This window comes from Mustela nigripes, chromosome 14 (assembly GCF_022355385.1).
Source record: "Mustela nigripes isolate SB6536 chromosome 14, MUSNIG.SB6536, whole genome shotgun sequence".
Lineage (NCBI taxonomy): Eukaryota > Metazoa > Chordata > Mammalia > Carnivora > Mustelidae > Mustela > Mustela nigripes.
In genome coordinates this window covers 72,145,152-72,162,756 of record NC_081570.1, presented here as the reverse complement: position 1 = coordinate 72,162,756, position 17,605 = coordinate 72,145,152, and the positions used below count along the sequence as shown (strand labels likewise).

The 17,605-nt window shown below is 35.2% G+C and overlaps 1 protein-coding gene across 1 annotated transcript in view; it reads left to right on the top strand.

Moving 5' to 3' along the window:
• The window catches only part of COL24A1 (collagen type XXIV alpha 1 chain), a 379,684-nt gene that overhangs the window by 98,727 nt on the left and 263,352 nt on the right, over nucleotides 1-17,605 (top strand). The window contains exons 17-18 of the mRNA XM_059377096.1: nucleotides 17-70; nucleotides 4,412-4,465. Of these exons, the coding sequence (XP_059233079.1) occupies nucleotides 17-70; nucleotides 4,412-4,465 (108 nt within the window). The remainder of the gene's footprint in view (nucleotides 1-16; nucleotides 71-4,411; nucleotides 4,466-17,605) is intronic.

The following is a 17,605-nucleotide window of genomic DNA, read 5'->3' as shown; positions in this document are numbered from 1 at the left end:
TGATTCTCTTCTGTAGGGTGCTGTTGGTGTTCCAGGACCACCAGGGATGAGAGGAAAGCCAGGACCTTCAGTAGGTTTGAACTTTTCCTTTGCTTTTTCCCATTAACAAAGTGTACATCATGGCATGAGTCTTGACACTTGTTGGTATTAGTGGAATGTAAGTAGGAGCTAGGGTTACCAATCTGGCATTTTTTTTCTCCTCAGTTTTAGGGTACAGCTAATCCTTCAAGTTTTCAGCTCACATTCCGTAGAGTATTGGACCTCCTCCTTCCTGCCCTCCCCCTCATCCCAGGCCAAAACCAAACTTCTGTGGGCCCTAAAGATTTTGTTCGATCTGTTATGAATAATACTATTCATAACTATTGTTATTCATAATAATACTATTATGAAGTAAATGATAGATATTTAAGACAAAAAATACAAAGCTCCTTAAATAATGTTTTAATTTTTCCAAATATCTTTCATTCTAATATATTTCATTAAAGAAATATTGTGAAGAAACGATAGCATGTCACTCCCCATGGGCACAAATATACTAATTCTTTGTCCTTTTTTTTTTTTTTTTTTAACCTTTGGGCATCTGTTAATTGAAAAAAAAAGAATACCTTATATTGTAGTTAACATGAAACCTAACTCAAACTGAAATTATCGAGTAATTAAAATCATTTAAATAATGGTTAAAACATGAGTTAAGTATGTCTTTCTACATTAAAAGTCATGATAATTATTATAGCTCAGATGTACTGAGTGTTTACAAAGTACCAGTCACTATACCAGTCTATACTTCTAGTCTTTATAAAAATCATATGAAGTTGGTACGATTATTCTTATTTTACAGATTGGAGAAACTGGGACACAGAGTTAAGTAACTTGTCCATGTTTCCATAGTTAGTTGTTGGCCATCTGGTAAAATCTAGGTAATCTAGGTAATCATATGTCAGAGCTCACATACTCAACCACTGTGCCATACTGTTGTAGGATTTAATATTTTAAGATTGCTCTGGGATTTCTAATACTGATTACAACTCTATGAAGGTGCAGGTGATTATAGATAGAAAAATAGATGGAAATTATAATTTATTAATATAATACTAAAATCTACATTTTAAAAAGAGTTGTTCCCTGAGCAAATCATTGTGTTTCCTCTAACTATCTCCTCCTATCTCAGGATTGAAGCAGCATTAAGACATAACACTTTTCATACCTCATTTAGTATAACTTCTAACAGTGATGGGAATTCATATACATCTCTCAGAAAGTCTTTATTCCAAAGAAAAATTTTCGGTGTCTTTTTGTCAAGTGACATGCTGGTGGTGAGCTTTGCTCTTACTAGTTTTTTGCCCTGAACTCGGAGTAAACCTGGTCAGTCATGTACCCAGACTTGGGCTCTGGAGTTGAATCTCAGAAATTCCAAACTGTATAAATAAAAGGCATGAAAACAGGTCATGAAGCTAACAAAAAGCTTCTGTTTTTCAAGGATCTGTCCAATCACATAACAGGAACTTACAATATCTGCAGTGACTAGCAAAACAAACCCCTCAACTTCTTACATCCTAATTGTTCATAATGTGAGGGTTTTCTGACTTTCAACAATAATAATAAAAGGAGCAGGTACAACACATTTTCTAAGACCAATACTGAGTGATAAATCATATCAATATTATTCTATAATGCTTTACAATTAATTACTGGATAAAACTTAAGTCAAGTATCATGCTTAAACAAAGTAAATCTTTTTAATGTCTCCCTTACTTTTTGATACAGTTTGTATTGATAACATGTTTATTGTGAGGCAGAGGGGATATACTTCTCTGAGAAACAGACTTAGATTTTAGTCGCAGCCCTGACACTGACTTGCTATGACCTGTTAGCATTTTTATTCCTATTTTATTGAGTATTTAACCACTGTGACATCCAGTTACTTGTTTAAACTGAGAGTCTCACTACATCCTATTTAAGGTTCCTTGTAAATCTGTGACTCTTTGGTTTTCTCTCTCAGTGACAATGTTTACCAGTAATTCTCTAGTCTAAGCTAAAGAAAAGGTGGAGAGCCTGTTTCGCCTTTAACACTTTGTCTTAAAACCCTTAATATTATTTTTTTTCTTGAAATAAATCACCAGAACCAACTTTTTTTTTTTTTTTTTTTTTTTAGGGCTGTGATGCAGGGAGCATTAAGATGATAATAGTGAGGCTTTTACTTGCTCATTTTGTACCTTTCTTTGTTTTTCTAATAAGAAATAGATTTTTAATGTCAGCAGTGATTACTTTGGTAGGAGATAGCTTACCATCTTTTGTTTGTTTTTTCAAATCTTTGAAAAATATATACATCAGACTGAAGATAGGCTAGAGATATATGAATTAATATTTGTGAAGAGTTTGTAGTCTCTCACTAGTTTGTATCTTACCAATAGAAAAAAATTATAGAGGTTTGACCAAGAAACCTTCTCTAGTTTTGGAAGGAGACACCTGTTTAATGAAAAATTGCTTGCACTGAATCTGTTATATTAAAAAGAATTATACAAGTTAGTGCCTCTCTAAATCAATTGTTTACTATCATGAAAAGAATATCAAAGTCATAAAGATGTCTCTCATTTTATATCTCCTACTTTTGGCTTTCTGTTTTCTAAGATGCTGGCATTAGTGATTTTTGTCCCCCCAAATGAATCTAAGTTGGAACATGAAAGAATACCTATAAGATGAAAGAAAGAATGTCCTGATTTGGAAGGCTTTCTACATTTTGGAATTAGGGAATCTTTAGCTCTGAAAACATCTAAAAACCAGAGGTTTCTGATTGGTAATTACCAATCAGAAGTTGTTAATTAATATTATTTCCTTAAAACAAAGAAAACAAAGACAATTATTATGCCTTTCTATATTTTTAACAGGAAGTTGTCAATTAGAGAGGTTTACTCAATCCTACTCCATTGTCTAAAACTTACTTGAAAACTGAGTTTTTTTAAAGGAGACTTGACTTTCAAGGAAACTTCCAGTTAAAGTTTTTTAAAATGAAGATTTATTCTGAAGAATGAAATTTTTCAAAATTTGTGTTTATAGATATCTAGTTGTCAATTAACTTTTCCAGAAACAAACACCTAGAGGATGCTGTTTTTTCCTCAAAGCTTGTGAATTTAGCCTCTCATTTGTTTTTTGCCACCAGAGGTCTCCAGTGAGAGCCCCATCTTTATCTCTCTGAGAGGTACTTGCCATTTTAAGAATTCAAGGCTCCTCTAGGTACTGATTATGATGAATTTTGACTTTATATGGGAGCATTTAAGTCAAGTTTTATGTAATACTTCATTACTTTTCTCTAGATTTGATTGTGCATTGTTTTGTATCCAGATACTTAAACGCTGTATGAGAATGGTGTTAGTGCTTATGGAAAATTGCTTTACTTCTTGAAATGTGGATAAGCACATATTATTTCTTATAATTTTATGTAATCTGAGAACTATTAGGTCAAATTTGAAACTCACATAGAAATTTAATATGGCAGAAATAATGAATTCAGCAGCTTTTCTGGTGAAAAGAAGGGTATTAAACTACTGCTTCCTTTCATCTCTAGTTTCAGGCTTTATAACCACTTTTCTCTCCTCTGAACTTGCTCTCCAGCCCTGACTTTGCCTGGTTATTCCAGATGTCAGAAGATGGCTTCAGAAATATTGACAACAAATCCTCAAATTTTTAATATAATAATGATCTAAATAATCTAGGAATTATAGGCACCCAGGAGAGGACAGAGGATATAAAGGGAAAGGTTAATGGTTATAAAATTGGTTAACATTTATTGCCAGGCACTGTGCTAAACCGAGCACCTTAAATATATTTCCTCCTTTAATCCTCACAATTACCCTGTAACAATGTTAGTACCTGTTAGCATTTTTATTCCTATCTTATTGTTAAGAAAACTGAGCCTAAGAGGGATTAAGCAGCAGGGATTTAAATCCAGATGATTCTTAATTACTAAATCAGGCCCTTGTAGTATCAAAGGAGAGAGGAATTTTCAGGGACTGTCCCGGACTCTGATTGTTTATGAAACCAAGTCCTTATCTAGAGTCCCCTACCTTGTTAAGTCGAGCTCCTTATCTCTGGATAACCTACACATTCACACACTATTTTTATCTTGAACACTTAACTCGGTTTGTTTGTATCTCCAGCACTTAGGAGTAAATATATATTACATCCATACACCTTTTATTTAAATAAGTTTTCCACAGTGATGATGGTTACAAATTAAGTCTTTCTGAATGGTTGTTTCAACTTTGTTTGACACAATATATTGAGTGTTGTTTGCTGAAAAGTCATTAAAATTTTATGTGGTAAAATACTTGAGTTCTTTTTGCTTACCATATGTCTGCTTTAAATTGTATATATCAGATTCATACTTCTACTTTGATCCCCACCCCCATCTTAGGGCCAGATCGGTGACCCAGGACCCCAAGGACCATGTGGACCTCCAGGACCAGAGGTAAAATGTTTGTGGGAAAATAATAAATTTAAAGCAAAAGTCATAAAAATTAAACTTGATTGTAAAACATGTTTTTACATAACAGGCTTAAGAAAGATTCTTGTTAAAGTTCACATCTTTGTAAATAGTTTGAACTAAAATCTTTTTTCTCCTGTATCAGAAGGTATGCAACAGTGATCCCAAGGCAACAGAAATGTATTAGCCACATTATAGTCCTGATTAGATCACAGCTGACTTAATTTGTTTGGCACAACTCTTAATAACACATACTTGGGGCATGAAATCAAATTTCAGGATAAACTCCACTGAATTCTTAATACAAAATGCTTCCAATGTTTGCTGTATGTATACATCATTTGGATCTCATATTCTAGAATAAATACAATTAGGACTATAGTATATATGTCAAATTTGCTTGTTTATTCTTTGAAATTTGACTTTGGCTGAATACCTGATAGAGAGTTTCTTTTTTTTTCCTGCAAGTTCATATAGAATGCAAGCTTCTAACGTGAAAGATTTGAGTTTTTAAATAATAATTTTCTGAGTCAAAGATATGTACCACATGGAAATAAAACTTCTGAAGCTCACTCTAGTTCAGAAATATAAGCCAAAGAAATATATGTACATACACATGTAAATATACATACACATCTAATTCAGAATCATAGGTATAACAGTAAAGTTGAGAAAATGAATTTGGTTTCAGAATAAATAAATCAGAACAATAAACAGTGTCAAAGCAGCAGACAGAATTCCTAGAAATAGCACTGTACTGATGCTTTTTCTCTCTCTGTAAACCATAAAATCTGGTTCTTACGCTTCATCTCTCTTTCAGGATTCCCTGATTTCTTCAGCAAATACCATTCTTTCTTATTGTCTCATTTAAAAACACATTGGATATTGGTAGTTCAAAAATCTAAAAAACAACATTGTACCTAGTTTTATTAATAAGGACATAGTAGGAGATAAAATATGGCAATGTATCAAAGTTAGCATTCTGGGAAGGAGGATATTGTTTTGAGTAATTTAAGCAATTATTAACAGATAATTAAATTAGTAATTAACACATTAATATAAGTTTATATCTTCTGTGGGCCTGTATGCTTTTAGTATTATTTCATGAAAACCTTCCTGGAATGAATTCTTTTTACCTGTCTTCACATACTGAGGATACAGAACCTAATTTATCTTTTATTATCTTTAAAGATTATTATCATGAACATGGGTTGTTCTGTTGTAACTTTAGTTACAGATAAGATAACCTGCTAGGGAGGACAGTGTCCCCTCCTAATTATCTGCATGGTTGGGATCATTTTCTTCTTTTTCCTAAAGCCAGGTTAAAGCATGCATGGGCCATGTTTTAAAATATTACTTGGTCTTCCAAAGATGTTTCTTTTTTCTCTCTTACCTCTGAGCTTTTATGATTTGCAATCATTTTCAAAACATTGTCTCCTTGTGTTTGATTTCTGCACTGCTAATACAAGGTCCTGAGCTCCGGTCTTGTCAGGCTGTGCCCATTCCGTCTGCTCAACTGCATTAAATGTTTTCATTAGGCCAAAGATGTAAGCTGTACTCATGTAATTCATTTTGGAAAATGGGTCTAGTCTAAAGATCTTAAGGGTTTTTTTAATCATAAAAGTATAATGTGTAGGCAGTTGTATATGAGGCAACACTTGTATCCGACTCCTTCTCAACATTAGACTTTTGATAGAGTTGCAGGCCCAAGAATTTACAATAGTATGTTTAATATTATATCAAGCCTGAAAAGTTTCTACTTGCACAGTAGATAAATTTTCTCAGATAAGGAGTTTTGTATGTTGTATTAAATTGAGACTTTATTTAGGCAGTGATCAAAGATTTTTAAGCAAGGAAATGACATGATCAGACTTGTGTTTTCAATACATGCTTGGTAGCAAGGGCGAAATGGTAAAAGGAGAGAGGGAGAGGGAGAGAGGAGAGAGGTGACAAAGCTAACTGAACACTATTTAAGAGGATAATGCAAGGCCAGTCTATAAATGATGAAGGCCTGTTAAAATTGAGAAGAAAGGACGGCTTCAAGAAATTATTAGGATATATAATTCACAGCACTTGAACCACTCCAGTTCATTTAGTTTGTGTGAGATGGGAATAAGAGACAATTTTAATGTTTCTTGCTTGAAGAGTTAGGTAGAATGTGGGATCACCATTCTAAAAAGAGAATAAAAAGGGAGTAGGAAAAATACTCAAGAGGGATGCTTTGGTTTTGAATTTGTAAGGGCTGCAGTGTCTGTTGGACATACAAGAAATTAGTCTGTGAGTGTATAGAAAACTACAGACCTGAAGCTCGAAAGAGAATAGGACTAGAGATAAACGTTTGTAATCATCCACATAGAGCTATTAGAAGAAACAATTGTAACAGACGAAATCATTTAGTGAGAGTATATGCAACAAGCTTTGAAAATATCACACCTGGACACTCGCGTGCAGAAGGATACATTTCCTAACTACAGTGCAATTAAGCTTTAAATTAACAATATAAGAGCTGTAAAATAAACTTTGGTAATGTAAAGACATACAGAAAAGGAAAAAAATCACAATAGAAATTAGAAAATATTTAGAACTGGATGAGAACAAACCACTTTAAAAACTTCAGGTGTTGTACCTAAAGTAACTCCTGGGGGTAAAATTCACATTTCTCTAAAAAGCAAGAAAGATCAAGAATAAATGAGTTGTGTACTCACAAAACAAACTGAGGGATGCTGGGGGGTGGGGAGGTAGGGGATAGGGTGGTTTGGTTACAGACATGTTATGGACATTGGGAGGGTGTGTGCTGTGGTGAGTGCTGTGAAATGTGTGAGCCTGATGATTCACAGCCCTGTACCCCTGGGGCAAATAATACATTTTATGTTAATACAAATAATTTGAAAAAAAGAACAAGTGAGTTTTTCATAGCACAAGTATAGAGATTTGTTTCAAAGGGAGAAAGAAGTTAAAAGAGGTAAAATAGAGTAGATTTTGTTTTCTTTAAATGTAGGAGACACACCCAAGAGTTAGAGGACTGTGGACATATGGAAAGAGGGTGCTTAAGGAGATCTGTGAGAAGTAAGTGGGAGAGTGAGTAAAGACTTATAAAATAATTTCTGAGTGGTATTAAGAACTCAGCTGAGGGTATGCCTGGGTGGCTCAGTTGTTTAAGTGTCTGCCTTTGGTTCAGGTCATGGTCCCAGAGTACTGGGATCAAGTCCCACATCAGGCTCCCTGCTCAGTGGGGAGCCTGCTTCTCCCTTTGCCTGCCACTCCCCCTGCTTGTGCATGCTCTCTCTCTCTCTCTCGCTCTCTCTCTCTCTCTGACAGATAAATAAATAAATAAATAATCTTTAAAAAAATAAATAACTCAGCTGAGATTGAAAAGCCATCTTTTCTCAAAACCTAACCGCAAAGCCCTGTACTTTTTTTTTTTAAATTGTATTGTAAATTTTAGTCTGAACTTCCTATTGGCCAAAACAGTAAAACATGTTCAACTAGATGACTCTCTTCTCCTCTGTATAAAAAACACTTTAATAGTTCAAAAGAAGGGCAGCAGTTCATGGTATTGTGTGATTTCCATCTTTAAGACTGATGTCATAATGTCAAAGTATAATTCAGTAAAAGTAATTCTATTAGGAGCCAAATGATGACACCTAGTTTTATACTTCTGTGATAGTGTTTGTTAATTACTGGGTGATAAAAAGTTTAAGTTGATATCTGAAAAATTAACATAGTTTTGGGATTAATACAGCCTGAGTAACTTAAGCAGATCACTTGGAGTTTTTGTTTGTTTGTTTGTTTGTTTTTGTTTTTTTCTAAATGGGTTATCACTTGTCCCAGAACTATTTGTTAAGCAATTGGTCTTTACTTTAGTCATTTTTAAATGCCACCTCTATAAATACTAAATTTTCATGTTTCTTTGGTCTATGTCTGGATTTTGTTTTCTATTCCACTTGAATGATTCCATTGAATGATTCCTACACAAATGTCACACTGTTTCAGAGGTAGAAAAAAAAAAAAACCTGCTAGCTTTAGGGGTTTCCCTTGTATGTTAGTCTTCTTTTGTCTTGATACTTTAAAATGTTTTTATCACTGTATTTTGCCAGTTTGATTACAGTGTCTTGGTATGGATCTGTTTTGTTGATTTTGTTGGGGCTTCTCTGTGCCTCCTAGATCTGGATATCTGTTTCCTTCCCCAGTTAAGGGAAATTTTCAGCTATTATTTCTTCAAATAAATTTTCTGCTCCCTTGTTTCTCTCTCTTCTTCTTGTGAGACTCCTATAATATGAACGTTATTATGGTTAAGGGAGTCATTGAGTTCCCTAACTCTATTCTCCTTTTGCATAATTCCTTTTTCTCTCTTTTGTTCAACTTGATTACTTGCCATTACTCTGTCTTTTAGGTTATTAATTTGTTCCTCTGCTTCTTCCAGTCTGTTGTTAATTCCATCAAGCATGTTTCTCATTTTATTTATGGAGCCCTTTATCTCCGCTACACTATTCCTTATCTCTGTGTTAAGGGTCTCACTCATGTCTTTCACTCTTTTCTCAAGTCCAGGAAGTATCCTTATGATCAGTAGTTTAAATTCTATATCATGCATGTCACGTACGTCTGTTTCACTTAAATCTCTGGCTGTAACCTTGTCCTCTTCTTTCATTTGGGATAAATTTATCTGTCTTCTCATTTTTTCTAAGTTTCTTGCCTGTTTCTCTGTGTTAAGAAAGTCAACTATGTCTGCTGTTTTTGAGGGGAATGGCCTTATGAAAAGGAGGTCCTATATTGCCCTGTTCTCTAGTATCCTTTGTCCTTCAGGGTCTGGCAATTTTTAGAGTGTCTACAGAGTATGTGTGCTTTGCTGCTTTGTTCTGGCTCCTTTATTCATCAGCCCAGTCATCTGCAGAGGCTCTCTTTGCCTGTTGTGAGTAGTATTTTGTCCTTGGCCTGAATGTGGCACGTTCTAACTAGGTATGCTCTGATTGGTTTATGAAATGAGACCTGTTGCCACTGCCACTGGAACTGATGTTCTGCAAACCTTCACATTAGGAGATCCAACATGAGCAGGGCTTTGGGTTGAGACCCATTGCAACTGAGGCAAACATGACTGGGAGGGCCAGTTCCACTGGAGCACAAGGTGATAGGCCTTGGTATAAGCATATTAGATAGGGAGTACTGGGCTGTGCTGGTTTCTGCAGGGCACCGTGGGCTTATACTGAGGTGCAGGGCAGGGACACAGCTTTAGTCTGTTCATTTGTTTCCAGAGGGGTCTTTCCATGAATGCTGCCTCTTTGAGACATACTCCAAGATGAATGAATAACCTCCCTACTATGTGACCCAAACACTCTTCAGATTGCTGTTTCCATGCTGTATGTCAACAGATTGCCTGCCTTCTCTCCACGATCAGGGCAGTGCACTCTGGGGTCTATCTCAGCCATACCCACCTTTAAAAATTGAGGTTTTAAGCCCTATTGGTTGCAAGAACTCAAAAAATTCAGCCCCTCTCCCTTTCCAAGCTATTGTTATGTGGATTACTTTTCCCCACATACTGACCTGTGTTCTAGTCTTATCATTCACCCTCCTCTACAACTGCATCTCCTTCCCCAACACATCAGCCATAATCCTTTCTTTTTTTTAAAAAAAAATATTTTATTTATTTATTTGACAGAGAGAGAGAGAGATCACAGTAGGCAGGCAGAGAGAGGGGGATGCAGGCTCCCTGCTGAACAGAGCTTGGTGCGGGGCTTGATCTCACGACTCTGAGATCATGACCTGAGCTGAAGGTAGAGGTTTAACTCACTGAGCCACCCAGGTACCCCACATCTCTGCACTTTCTACTACTTTCTTTGATGTGGCCTCTTCTCTACCTTTAGTTGTAGAGTTTGTTCTGCCAGTCTTCTGATCAATTTTGGGGCTATGTAGGAGGATTTAATAGTTATAATAGTTTAATAGTTGTATTAGCAGAACAGGGCATACCTAGGGTCCTCTTCCTCTGCCACCATCTTCTCTCCTTCGTATCACTTCTTTTCCATTCACCCATCAAATGGATTATTTTTAGATAATCCACTTTTGAATTTTGTTTCCTTACCTTGCCTGTTGTGAATCAATATTGCAAAGAACATGGGGTGAATACATCTTTTTAAGTTAGTGTGTTCTATTTCTTTAGATAAATACCTAAAAGTGGAATTGCTTGATCATATGGTAGTTCTATTTTTAATTATTTTTAGGAAACTTCATACTGTCTTCTATAATGGCTGTATCAATATTTACCAATATATACTAATATTTATTTGTACTTTTGCATCAGTATTTATAAGTGGTCTTGATCTATAATATTCAATCTTTTTTTGTACTTCTTTGTCAAGTTTAGGTTTTAATGTTATACTTATTTTGTGAAAATAATTAGGAAGTCTTAATTTTTAGTGCTACGGAGTAATTTATGAAACGTTGAGCCTATCTTATCTATGAGGCTTTGATGGAGTTCCTCTGTGAAACCATCTGGAATTGATGCTTTTTTATGGGGTAGTTCCTTGATGAATTTTTTTTACAGCTTCTGCAGAAATTAATCTTCTTAAGCTATCTCTAATGGGGTTAGATTGGTTAAATTGTCTTTAGGAAATTATCTGTCTCATCTAGGTTTTCAAATTTACTTCCATATAAATCCACAAAATAGTCTCATGGTTTTTAAATTTTTATTTTAATGATTGTTTCCCATGTGCCATGAATATTTTTTTTAATATTTGTGTACGTACTTATCCTTTTTTTCTTGTTTTGGTTAGGTGATTTCATTTGTCCAGTTACTTTTATCTCAAATTTTTGAAATTTTTATTTATTGTTTTTTTGTTTTTCTTTTCTCTACAAATTAGTTTCTCCTTTTGTCTTTATTATTTCTTGAATATTCTTTTTTTTAATTTAGGAATTTAATTTTAATTAATTTTATTTATTTTTGTTGTTTTATTTTCATTCCAAAAACTATTAAGAACTGTTATTTTCCCTCTGCCTACTACTTTAAATGTATTTCAAAGATTCTGTTATGCAGTATTTTTACTACCATAGTCTTTTAGAGACTTTGTAATTTTAGTTATTTCTCTTATCACACAGGAGTTATTTAAAAAGAAATTTTAGAATTTCCAGGTGGGAGAGCCTCTTATGGTTTTGTAATAATTCTTACTTTTATTGCATTGTTATCAGAAGATTCTATTTTTTGGACCTTATCAATCTTTTCTCTTTTTTTGTGATCATTTTTTGTGATTCAGTATACACTTGACATTTCATTATACCTTTCAATATACACTTGACAAGGAGGTATATTTTTATTATTAAATGTGGAGTTTATGTAGTGACTGGCTCTTCTTTATTATGTTGTTTAGGTTTTCCTATATCTTCACTTACTTCTGATCTAACTGATCTATGTAAATGGCATGTACTATGTCTGCTACTGATCTAATTGCTATTGAGATCACAGTTGTTACTCATCATTCTCTCCTTCACTACCTATTTTAAATTCCTTTCACCTTCAGCTGTCACCTCTGTGGGTCTTGGTAGCTTACCTAGTGCTATGACCTTGACCTTCATTACTGAGAATATGAACTCTTGAGAGGAGTTCTAAGAGATGTTCAGTGTATCACCTGAATTCCATGTGTATCCGTTCCTGCCCTTTTTGTGTAAAGAAGTTTTGCCTGTTTTTGTTTTTCAGGGTCAATTAACCCTGCCAGTATGGTGACTTCCCTTTTTGTTTGCTCAGAGCTTATCATAAAAAGGCCAAAGTGCCCTGTTGACAGCACTAAGTTTAGTTTAGTTATTGGGATGTTTGCTGGGTCTTCTGTCAAGAGAGAGACCCTTTGGGTAACAGGATATCTAACCCTGAAGAGTCTGAGGTTTGGGGGAAAGAAAGTACAAAATATAGTGCATCATTGGGAGTGATGGTAAATAGGACCATATCCACTTCTATTCTTTGGTTTCCAGAATCATGCATCCCTCCTATTAGAGACAAAAGTGCCATATACAGGTCTGTGACTTAAAAAAAAAAAAAACACTATATCCCAAAGGGTGGTACTCCTTTCATATTGTTTCCTTTAAGTTGGCACTTCAATTATAATTTTGGAAGGCAGTTCAACTGTATTGTAAGGCTGGCTACCTCTAATCGGTGCAGAGAAGGTGAAGGCCAGTGAATCATACCAGGAGCCCACTCCTAGAGCTTTGATCTAGAGAGATTATCTTATTCAAATGCTATCCTCTGTGGGGTTCCATGCCTTTGGATCAAGCATTCTATAATTTTCTAGATAGTGGTGCTAGTTGGAGCTTTAAAGGAAGAAAGGGTAAACTCTTACAAATATGTATTTGTTTCTGTGAAGATGAACTGATACTTCCAAATTTGAAGGGCCCCACATGAATGCAGACTATTTTTAAATCTTCTTTTAATTATAAAGGAAAAGAGTGTGCTTGCCAAATCAGTGATTACATACCAAATATAGAAGGACATAGTAATCTGCTGTGTCTAACACAGCAGCTGCAACTGGAGCTGTGGTAGTCTACAGTCAGTCTCCACAATACAACTGACTTCTGTAGGTGGTAGTCTGGTGAATTAAACAATGTTCTGATAGAGACCATCACACAAAGATATTTTAGATTTTTTAATGCTGGCAGGATCTCTGACATACACTCTACATGATATGATTGGTAGTCATGTAGATGTGAGTGACTGTCTGATCCTTAGAACCCAGAGGTCTACCTAACTATAGAAATATCTCTTCCATTTAAGTTCTTCTTTAGAGAATCCAGTTCTAACTATTTCTTTTCAACAGATCTTTTTTGAGATAACCATTATATGTTCATCACTAAAAAAGATAAAAAAATTTAAAAATGCCTAGGTCAATTAGATTTGGTTTTGACTGCAAAGAACTTATATTCAAGAATTCAGTATTCAATTCTGACTATGTCAAAGCCTCCACTGTCTCTGTTTGTCTTTTTTTCAGACATCAAAATTAATTAGGTTTGATATAATAAAAAATTAAAAATCAGCTAATACTTTGAAAGTCTATAATCAGTTTAGTCTCGGAAAAAAATTATAAAATAGCCAAATAACTCAATTGTTATGGGCAATGAGCTTCCTCTGTTCTTTTCCTTTGGAGCATGAGTTCTTATCTATCTCAAACAACCAGTGTCTCTTTTCCTTTCCATAATTTATCCTTCTCATCAAAGCTTGTTTCTAAAGATCTGATAAATATATTTTACTCCAGGCAGTAAGTGGTTAGTAGAAGAGCTAACTTCAGTAGAATCCCCTTTCAAGGATATTTACATTTTAACACTAAACAGAAACCTGGAACTAATGCAATGAGTCTTGAATTGTAGAATTTAGGATGTCATTTAGTGAGCAGGGAAAGATTCATGGGTGATTCAAACTTGGTGCTCCTCAAATTAATTGTACCATCTGTGTTGTCATCTGTACTACCAATAAGATGGGACTGGCCAATATTTCTTTCTAGTACCTTCTAGTTCAGAATCTCAGATCTTCAAAATCAATGAAAGCAAAGCACTCTGAAGCTTTTGTTATAAATGCTAAGTTTTTTGCCATTGCTTTGAAGAGACTGTTCATCATTAAAATCATCTGACCAAATGTCACTTCAAACCACTTCAAAGCTTTTTTTCTCCTTACTTCATAATGTTTTACTTATTGTAGGCAAGTTAAATGGCTGTACCAGAGAAGTAAACATATCTGTGCACTTAGCTCTTTCCAGAATTATAAATATTAGAGATCTCCCAAGATAAGACATCATGTACCTTAAAACATAAGATTAATTTTTTTCCATGCTAGTTCTTTGTCTGCTTTTAACAAAAACATATGGAAAATGCTGTACAGAAATCTTCCCTACTTCTTTAACCATAGTAGTATCAGTTTTGAGAACTAAACCTATGTTTCCTCCCAGTTCTGGCAGCAAACCATCTTCAGATTTGGTAGCAGGATAGTTAGAATGTTTGTTGATTCAGCTGTTAACCTCAGTGGACTAGTGAGATTGCCAAATAGTTGAATATTGGATGACATTCTCAGTAAGTGAGGCCAGTTGTTTACTACAAAATGAGCTGAGACTACTAATCAGAGAGATCCCAGAAGTGGCCAAGCTGTGGGTCCTTTTTTTCCACCAGGGTGGTCTTCACTAGAGACAAATATCAAAGTTCATTTGGAGAGTCTGCCCATATCAAGAAAAGGTATACCTTATAAATGTCCATTTTAGCACCTCAGTGGACTTAACTTGAATAAGGCCACCTGCAGCCAGTTGAGTAGATCTTAGTCCAGATGGATCCCCTTTACTTAAACCAGTTACTTATTAACAAAGAAGTACCACTTGGGATTGGTTGAGTAATTTGATGTTTTTAGTTGTTACTCAAACACTGTTGCTGAAAGAAAATATCATATCTGTCAATAACAAATCATTTCTTGAGTTCCTACTGTGTGAGAGCTATGCCTATAAACACTATAGGATATATACAAAAATAATATATTGTCTCTAATTTGGGACAATTTATAATCTATTTTGGAAAAAGAGGATATAAACATATACTGTGAGATAATAGTAAAAGTATCATGTAAGAAATAAGTAGTTATTATAGTTCAGTGTTAGTAGAGAGAGATTAAGCAAGAAAGGATTGAGATGGAAGGATTAGGGAAGGGTTCATTGAAAAGATGGATCTTGAATTACATTGTTGATGAATAAATGGCAGGAAAAGGGGAATGCATTCCAGGCAGAGCAAATCATATGTCTAATTGACATATGACAAATTACATATGTTTAAATTGTGCAATTTGATCATTGCACAATCATTGCACATCCATAAAATCCCAGAATTTCTGGGGCACCTGGGTGATTCAGTTGGTTAAGCATCCAACTCTTGGTTTTGGCTCAGGTCACAATATCAGGGTCCTGAGCCTTGCCATCTAGGTAATATACATAGTGGATTTATAGAACAGTGAATGAAACTGACTTCCTGATGCAGATTCCTTGTGTTGGTATAGAGTGGTAGATAAGGTTATAAAACTAGGCTGGTGCCAAATTGCACAAGGCCTTTGACTCCAAGTGATACCAAGACAGAGTTTTTAGTAGCTAGATAGTGAAGCCTAATATTACAGTTCTTTATTGTGAAAAATATGGAACCTACCCCTGATCTCCCAAATGAACCAGGCAAAATTTTATTGATTTGCCTGGTTTCTGCCCATAGTGGTCACAAATTTCTGCCCTTTCATAGTGTAGGTGGGAGTTTTCATAACTGTTGTTTAAAAGAGGACAGAATCTTCTGGCTACCCAGGAGGAACCTTAGTACTATTAGTTGCTATTACTAATAGTATTGAGTACTCTTTTTACATTGAGGTAGATCTGAGGTTGCTCACTAGATTAATGAAGAAATCTTCCCACCCCGAGGAAAGTTAACATTTAAAACAACTGTCTTCAAAGATACTTTCTGTTCCTGGTACTTGGTCTATAGCCGTCTCCTCCAATTCCTCCTTTTAGCAGACAATAAAGAAGAGAACCAGTTATTGTCTGGTTGATCATACACTTTGGTTAACATGTTTACTGCCTATTCACATGGCCTTTCCTCAAATATAATTAAACATGTGGTAAGGCCTTCATACTTCCTCTTCTAAAAAGCTATGTCTCCACCAGTATCCCATTCGCATCACCAGAATTGTCAGAGACTGTGAAGGATCCCACGCCTGCAAGTTAGCCTAATAGTTTCACAGATTTTTATCAGAAAATGCAAGGGGTGCCTGGGTGGCTCCGTGGGTTAAGTCTCTTTGTTTGGCTCAGGTCATGATCTTAGGGTCCTGGGATCAAGCCCCACATCGGGCTCTCTGCTCAGTGGGGAGCCTGCTTTCTCTTCTCTCTCTCTGCCTCATTGTGATCTCTGTCAAATAAATAAATAAAATCTTAAAAAAAAAAAAAAGAAGATGCAAGACTCCTCAGACAGAGACAAAGGACATTTTATTATTCTTAACAATAACAGTTTCCAGAATATCAGCATTTTTGCTCTGATTCATGGAGGTTTACTTCTCATAGGGTGATGTGAGAGAGCTAGATGACATTTGCATATGCAGTAGTTGTATTACCTAAAAGGAACTTTGAACTTAGAGAAACTGAATCTTTTATAATGGTCAGTTATTTTTAAAAAAAAAGACAACAACAACAACAACAACAAAACTTTGTTCCACAAAGAAATTATTACATGGACAGTAAGCACTCCTGCCTTTTGCTGCAAAGGGAGACACTATGGCCATTTTTGCTATGGTGAAAATCTCTGAAAAGATAGACTGGAACAGTGGATAGTTGGTAACCCATTTGTATAATGTGCAGAAATGCAAGTGACTATGGAGAAGTGTATACCAGCTGCATGTTAAGTTAAATGTTAGCAGTATAAAGATAGGTAAGATACCTTCATTTTCCTCTATGAGGTCACATTTTATTGGAAAAAAAGAAAAAAAACCTTAATTACAATATGGAGTCATTAGTACTAAATAGCCATATTAACAGAGTTCTGTATGAATATAAAGGAAAAAGCTACTGATTCTGGCTAAGGGGAACCGTGAAAGGCCTCACAGATTATGTTATATTTGAGTTGGTAACAATTTATATGAATAGGGAACCTGGAGCAAGGAATTATAGAAGGCTTCCAAGAAGTCTGGTGGCTTGAGCAAAGACTTGAAGAAATAGTAGTGGCTTGTCAAATGGAAACAGAGGGCAAGGGTACTCCAGTACAGATACATGACGAAGCTAGGTGGGCTTAAAAAACTGCATATAATTCAGTGTTTTAGTCAAGTCCGTTTCCATTAAAAATAACAAAAGCTACCTCAAGTGGTTTTAAGCAAAACTTAGCATGGCCTAATATAATCAGGAAGTCCAGCAGTGCATGTGCCTAGAGTTTTGACTGACTATAGAAGTTTGATGACTATAATCAAGCACTGTCCATCTCTTAGCCTTACTTACGTCTGTTGGCTTCTTTCACAACACACTGTGGAAAAGGTGGCCTTTGGCAATTCTACACTTATATTGCCCTGAGAGTTAGCAATCTTAGCAGAAAGAAAGCATTCTTTCCTTAGAGCTCTAGCAAAAATTCTAACGTGGATTTCAGCCAATCTGGCTTGGGTTACAT